The sequence below is a fragment of the Merops nubicus genome, unplaced genomic scaffold (assembly GCF_000691845.1).
Source record: "Merops nubicus isolate BGI_N331 unplaced genomic scaffold, ASM69184v1 scaffold26414, whole genome shotgun sequence".
In the NCBI taxonomy this organism is placed as follows: domain Eukaryota; kingdom Metazoa; phylum Chordata; class Aves; order Coraciiformes; family Meropidae; genus Merops; species Merops nubicus.
The window spans coordinates 1-7210 of NW_008605303.1; the positions used below are offsets into that span (position 1 = coordinate 1).

Genomic DNA, 7210 nt, shown 5'->3' on the forward strand with positions numbered 1-7210 from the left:
GGTCAGGAGCCTGGGGTGAGGGGCCGCCGGAGTGAGCGCCTCTGTACTGGGAGGGAGCAGTACCGCCGGAGAGCAGGGGTGCCGTGGCACTGGGCTTTGTTAGGGTGGCAGGAGGGTTTCCTGGGAGAGATGCCCCCACGCTGTGTCTGTGTGAAGGAGCGGGGCTGTCCACGGTGGAAGGCTTCTATCAAAGTGGATATGGGGGGAGTGGAGAAGGAAGTGGTGCCTGAGAAATTAGTGTGGAATGTATTTGGGGGTGATGTCTGGGAGGAACAGAGTTAAAATTTTGAGATGTAAGTGAAAGGAATATTCTTAGAGAACAAAGATGCTTGAAGTGGGAGGGAGAAAATGAAGGTGGTGAAAGTGACTGGGAAGGTTTTATGGTGTGAAAACTGTAATGTGAATAGTGCCAAGGCTTTGATAGGAAAACTGGAATATGGGGGTGAGTGTCTATTCTATCACTGGATACTGCCTTGATCTCTTGTGCTCATAGCCCTAGTGATGGGCAGGGTCAGAGAAGAACTACTTTGTATCTCTTTCACAGTTGGAAAGTAAATCTCTTCTGCAATAGTAGCTTTTCTTGTATGTTGCAGTTTTGCTAGGTAGGAAGCTTTGGAGCCAATCTAGCAAAGTATTATTTACTTGGAGTTTGCTCGCTAGTGATTAACATTGTTCTGAACAAGTACAAGCACACATTCTCCCCTTATGATTGGTTAGTTTTGAATGTTGGAGCTCAGTTACTGTGATAAACTCCCCTGTTATAGATCTTACCTTTAAGTATTTTCTATTGTATATAAAAAAAAAAAGTCTTTTGAAGACTTTCTCTAACAGTACTTTGAAGAGATGCCCACCACGGGGGCTGTGTGCCCAGCAGCAGATCCCAACTGATTTAACTGTGACTGTGCTCAAAGCTGTGTCTGAATTCTGCGTGAGGGAAACTGTAACTGCTGCCTGTCACCACGAGTTAGAATTTCAGTCTTCTGTTCATCGGGGACATTGTGGTTGGCTGTCCTCTTTGTGTTGCCCAAAATCTGTTGGAAGCGTTCTCTCTTGCAGTCAGCAGCTTTACCTGATTTGCAACTCTTTGCCACCTAATGTTTTGCTTTTGAGCTCTCCTTTGTTGCCGTTGCGTAAAAATTTTGTGGCTATTACGAAAGAGATTTTTGTGCTTGGGCTGTTGCTCAATTTTCACTTTGGGATTTACTTCATCAGGCATCTCACACAGCCTGTAGAAGGGTACACTCCACTTCAGGGCTTTCAGCAAAGATGCGTGAGCCCCTTCATACCCGAGTAGTTTTAAATGGCAATTGTATCTTAATTGTGAAGAAAAACATGTAACTCTGTACAAATTTCTGTGAATTTAAGCTCCTTGCCCAACACACTCCTGCAGGGCTGTTTCTTGATGAGTCTGTGTGATTGACCACAACTTGAGTTAGCAGCTGGTGCCCGTTTCAGTGCAAACTGAGCTGCCTACCTATGGACTTGGGTAGTGGTGGTGTAAGTTAGGGGCTATTGGGGCAGAGAAACATCCTCTGTTTTTCCCATTTTATGTCAGTAAGCATTGTGATTCTTGAGTTAATTTCCCTCCTCCCAAGTAACATCTAGTAAATATGAGCTATTTACATTATCTTTTTTAATATTAATGGATATAACCTTATAGGTTAATGGTAATCTACACATATATTGGAAAAAGGAAAAAAAATTAACTGAGTTATCTATATCTTTACTCACCCTTGAAAATGTTAGACTTGCAGCTGGTGGATGGTGACAGTGAGGGAGTATGGAGCATTAATTTGTGCTAATTTTTATTCACACATGGATTTTTGTGGTGGTGCTGGTGGGGTTTATGGGAGTTGTTTGTTCTTTGTTCAACTGTTTCCGTTTCGTTTTGCAGAACCAAGTAAGTTTTCACAAGCACTGAACGGAATTCCTTCCTCAAACCCAGTCAGCAGTGGGATGGACCCCTTCCATGCTTGTAGCATTCTTCAGCAGCTCAAAACCATGTATGATGAAGGACAACTGACAGACATCGTCGTGGAGGTGGATCACGGGAAAACATTCTCCTGTCATAGGAATGTTCTTGCTGCAATCAGTCCTTATTTCAGGTGCAGTAGTCTGTCATTCTAGTGGTCATCAAAAGCAGAATTATAATTTGTTTTTATTAAATGGAAGCTAAAATTAGTCATCGTTACACCAGTATTCCATGTAACTGTTGATAATGCAACACACCTAATAAGTAAAGGTTATTGTTCTCTTGACATCAATAATTAGTGTCACCAATTGTCAGTGTGTTTATCAAAGAGCTTAATTGGAGAAAATGTCACATTACTTAAAAATCCCAAATCAAACAAAAATGACTCCAGTGTTGGGGGTGTCTTGGATATGTAACAGCCTATTTAAACTACTGGCTTCCTTTTCAAGTTATCTATTTCAGCATGATAGAATATGCATGTGAAATGTTGGAAGTTGAGCACAAAGGCTTGGCTGTGTCAAGAGCTTTGTTAGTAACCTGAGAGAATTTTATTATGAAGTTAGTAAGATAATTAAGCAAGAAATTCCATTTTGCCACTTTTGTTTCTGTATGTCTAGAACTGATCTTAAACTTTAGTACCTGAACAGGACAGTGGAAAATCAGTGATAAATGTTTGTGCTGATAGCAGGGCAAATGCATTGGGATTAGCTGTGCAGTAGGATTGAATTCCTTACCTGTAATTAGAAGGTAATTACAAATAAACCACTGAATCTTTTTCTTTCATAGATCTATGTTCACGAGCGGCCTTACAGAGAGTACCCAGAAGGAAGTTCGTATAGTTGGTGTTGAGGCAGAGTCAATGCATTTAGTGTTGAACTATGCATATACCTCCAGAGTCATGCTGACAGAGGCCAACGTTCAAGCTTTGTTCACTGCAGCTAGTATCTTCCAGATCCCTTCCATCCAAGACCAGTGTGCTAAATACATGATCAGTCACTTGGACCCACAGAACTCCATTGGGGTGTTTATCTTTGCTGATCACTACGGTCATCAGGAACTCAGAGACCAATCCCAAGACTACATTCGTAAAAAGTTTCTGAGTGTCACCAAAGAGCAAGAATTTCTTCAGCTGAGGAAAGACCAGCTGATCAGCATACTCGACAGCGACGACTTAAACGTAGACAAAGAAGAGCATGTTTATGACAGCATTATAAGGTGGTTCGAGCACGAGAAAAACAAGAGAGAAGTGCACCTTCCAGAAATATTTGCCAAATGCATCCGAATGCCTCTGTTGGAAGAGACGTTTGTAGAGAAAATCCCTCCCACGTTTGCACGGGCTATGGCCAAAAGCTGTGTACAAAAGGGACAACCTAGTGCCAATGGCTACACCCAGCGGCTCGGAATGACCGCCTCCGAGATGATCATATGCTTCGATGCTGCCCACAAACACTCAGGAAAGAAGCAAACAGTGCCTTGTTTAGATTCGGTCACAGGGAGGGTGTTTAAACTATGCAAGCCACCCAATGACTTGAGGGAGGTGGGAATCCTGGTGTCTCCCGATAACGACATTTACATCGCGGGTGGTTACAGGCCCAGCAGCAGCGAGGTGGCCATTGACCACAAAGCAGAGAGTGACTTCTGGATGTACGATCACTCTGGCAACAGGTGGATTCCGAAAGCTCCTTTGCTGCGAGCCAGGATAGGCTGCAAACTGGTTCACTGCTGTGGTAAACTGTATGCAATAGGCGGCCGTGTGTACGAGGGGGACGGGCGGAACTCCCTCAAGTCTGTGGAGTGTTACGACAGCAGGGAGAACTGCTGGACGGCTGTCTGCCCCATGCCAGTGGCCATGGAGTTCCACAGTGCTGTGGAGTATAAGGATAACATCTATGTTTTACAGGGTAAGGTGGTTTGGCTGACTTTACGGTGTTTCATCGGAAGTGGGGGTTGTCAGTCTGGCTGTCTGTGCTCTCTTAAAGCACCTTAGAAAGCCCACGTTTCCTGGACACTTAGTGCTCTGGGACGGTGAGGGTGGTAGGAAAGCCTTGGAGAACCGTGGGTGAGGAAGGGTGAGGTGACTGCTCGAGTTCTTGTGCCCTGGGAATGGGTCACCAAGTTGTGGTATTGAGTTATTGCACAAATGGCAGTTCGGGGGGTGGTCTAGGTCAACAGTATAGTATTAAAATAGACTGTGAAAATTCTTCGTGAAATCTTTATCTGGGTGAAATGCACTGGTGTTGAAGAAAAGAGATTGTCCTGTGAAATGCACTTTGCATTTAATGTAGCTAAACCTGTGAAAATTCCTGGCGTCTGTGTTCTTGGTGTCTTGTAAAAGTCAGTGAGCCACTGTAGGCCTTTGTTTCCTGCCCAGCCCTGCTTTTTGAAGTCATCCTGGTAACTGAGGAAGATGATTTAACTTTCTTGGTAGCTCTGTTTCTGTGATCAGTAATCGTAGTGCTGCCTTCACATCCTTTCTTCCCCTTCTAAGATCAGACTTAGCAGTGTATTGGATATTGATTCTTAAATTAATAAAAAGGCTCATTTGGGAATGGACCAAATAATTTGTTCTTCCCTTCCCTTTATTTTATTTATGAACACCTTATATAAAATTATGTATTTGCTGGAGCCATTCAGCAGTCTACACTTAGAAGTGCTGAGACTGGTCTAGGGAGCTGTAGTAAGAGTCCCAAGAGGTGGAAAGGAAGGAAGAGGGGGTGTCTTATGTTTTGCCAAGGGGCATCTCTCTGAAAACACCTGCAGAAGTTGGGGTCTTAGATCCATACCAGCTTCTCCTTTGGGTCACTGCCTGTATAAAGCTGGAGCACAGGAAAGAAAGCAAGTGGAGAACACTGAAGTCATTTTTATTTCCCAGAAGAAGTCAACCTGCTTTCTTGGCTTTGTATTCCTGCCACTTGATAAGGTTGAGCTTCCACATGATTTGCAGAGAGTTTTCTTCTGTTGTTTCTGTATCATGATTGACCCTTGTTGGCTGTGACTTTAAATGTTTCTGTTACACTAGCAGGTTCTCTCATTCTGTCTCTTCTGCTGGGTCAGGCATCTGCTTTAGCTGGCTAAAACAAAGTGCTGAAGGATATGTAACTTGGTAGGGTATTTCTTCATCCTTTGTGTTTCTTGATCCTTTAAACGTTTCTTAGAATTACTTTAGAGTGGATATTATTATACCCTACAGAGTGAAAGTGCATCTTGTTTACAACTTGAGCTGCACTATTTCTGTGCTTCAGTGGTTTGAACGTGAATAACCAAACTACTTCATTGTGCTAACCAGCAAAAGGTAGAAGATTTGTGGTATGGGAAATGGGCAACTTCTGTTTGGATGGGGCAGTCAAAACCTTGAGTGAGTTGCACTGAAGTAGTTCTAAAAAGTTAACTTTCAGCAATTTTCCTCATAAGTTTGAAATAGCCAGTAAGGATTGTCGAGTGTTAAAATGCCAGCAGAATGCAAGCAGCAGTCATAGGAGATTACATTATGGAACAAAAATGAATAATCAAATATATTATATAATAAGAGTTAATCTCTTAAGCTACGTTCCACTCATTTCACTGTATTATTTTACTGTATTTCTGTATTCTTTGTTATACTTGAGGTGCTCAGTTACACAGCAGCTTGGTTAAAATTCTTCAAATAGCCACGTGAAATGATAAATTATTTGAAGTATGCTAATATTTGGCAAACGTTAGGCTGGGCCTTACAGAAGACAATGTGATTTTTATCCATGTTCCTTTCATCAGGTTTCAGAGTTAACAATTTTCAAGTCCTGAATTCTGAGACTCTACAGTCTGCAGATGGCATATTGTGAAGACGTTAAAGAATGAAACAAATACTTCAGGCAATTTAGGACTGGAATCTTGAAAGTTTTTTGTCCCATATTGTTAAACATGGTTTAGAAGTAGTAAAGGGTAGCTTGTAAAACATTGTGTTTCTCAGGTGCTTCAAATTCCCTCTTTTTCAGCTGGAATAGCAGCTCAGAATTTTTACCTATGCTATGAATGTGTTGGTAAAGAAGTGGAAGAAACAGGTGATGGTGCTAGGGTTTTTGTTGTGGAATCCAGACCTCTAACAACTGGTAGGCTGTTTCTGTGTGTGGAAGAACGTGCCTGAAAGCTTCATAGCTGCAGAACTGGTGCTCAGGAAATGAAGCGTGAGTTACGTTTTCTTTTTCCTTTTTCTTTTCAGGGGAATTTTTTCTCTGCTATCACCCTCAGAAGGATTACTGGGGATTTTTGACCCCAATGACTGTGCCTAGGATCCAAGGCTTGGCAACTGTGTACAATGACTCCATCTACTACATAGCTGGAACCTGTGGAAACCACCAACGTATGTTTACCGTAGAGGCCTATGACATTGAACAAAACAAGTGGACTCGAAAGAAAGACTTCCCATGTGACCAGTCCATTAACCCCTACATCAAACTCGTACTCCTCAAAAATAAACTCCACCTGTTTGTCAGAGCTACTCAAGTCACTGTTGAAGAACATGTTTTCAGAACCAGCAGGAAGAATTCACTCTACCAGTATGATGAGGTTACTGACCAATGGCAGAAAGTCTACGAGACTCCAGACAGGCTCTGGGATTTAGGCCGGCATTTTGAATGTGTTGTTGCTAAATTGTATCCACAGTGTCTTCAGAAAGTTATTTAAGGGTTTGTTTCTTTCTTTCGGTAACAGGCCTTAGTGCTTTCAGTGGTAATCTGATGCTAGAGAAAACATGTCTTAAAAGAAAACAAAGAAATTCTGTCAGTATTTATTGTAAGCTGAAACAGACAGTTTTTGTATAAGGGGATGGGTGCTCTTCAAAGGTTGCAGTCTGGGGAGGGACTTTACTGGTTCAGTTTCATATTTACTGATATTTTCCTGGGAAATGAGAAGGAGGTTACAAAGTGCAATTATCAGCATTTTTTTTCTGGTAAACACTTAATCATGTCATACTAGAGGGGTGTTTTTGTGGTAAGAGCAAATTAAGTGGAAGAGCCAGGATAACTATGCACTACAGTGGAAGAAAATCTAGCATTAATAGCTAAGGATGTCCAAGAGGGTTTGAAGTGACTTTTCTTTTTTTTCCTTTTTTTTTTTTTTTTTTAAATACGGGTAAAATTTGAGGCAATATCACTAAGTTGTTTGGTGGTTTGTTTGGTTTTGTTTTTTTACTTTAGATTGAAAATACATAGAGGAACGATAGGTCCTGATTCATAATGATTTTTTTTGGTATTGTTTTTGAAG

The 7210-nt window shown here is 41.8% G+C and overlaps 1 protein-coding gene across 1 annotated transcript; it reads left to right on the forward strand.

Moving 5' to 3' along the window:
• The first annotated feature begins 1899 nt into the window (after positions 1-1899).
• On the forward strand, positions 1900-6631 carry KBTBD8 (kelch repeat and BTB (POZ) domain containing 8). The gene is made up of 3 exons (XM_008939301.1): positions 1900-2105; positions 2759-3873; positions 6168-6631. The coding sequence occupies exons 1-3, from the start codon at positions 1957-1959 to the stop codon at positions 6629-6631; spliced, it is 1728 nt and encodes a 575-aa protein (XP_008937549.1). The 5' UTR covers positions 1900-1956.
• The last annotated feature ends 579 nt before the right edge of the window (positions 6632-7210 follow it).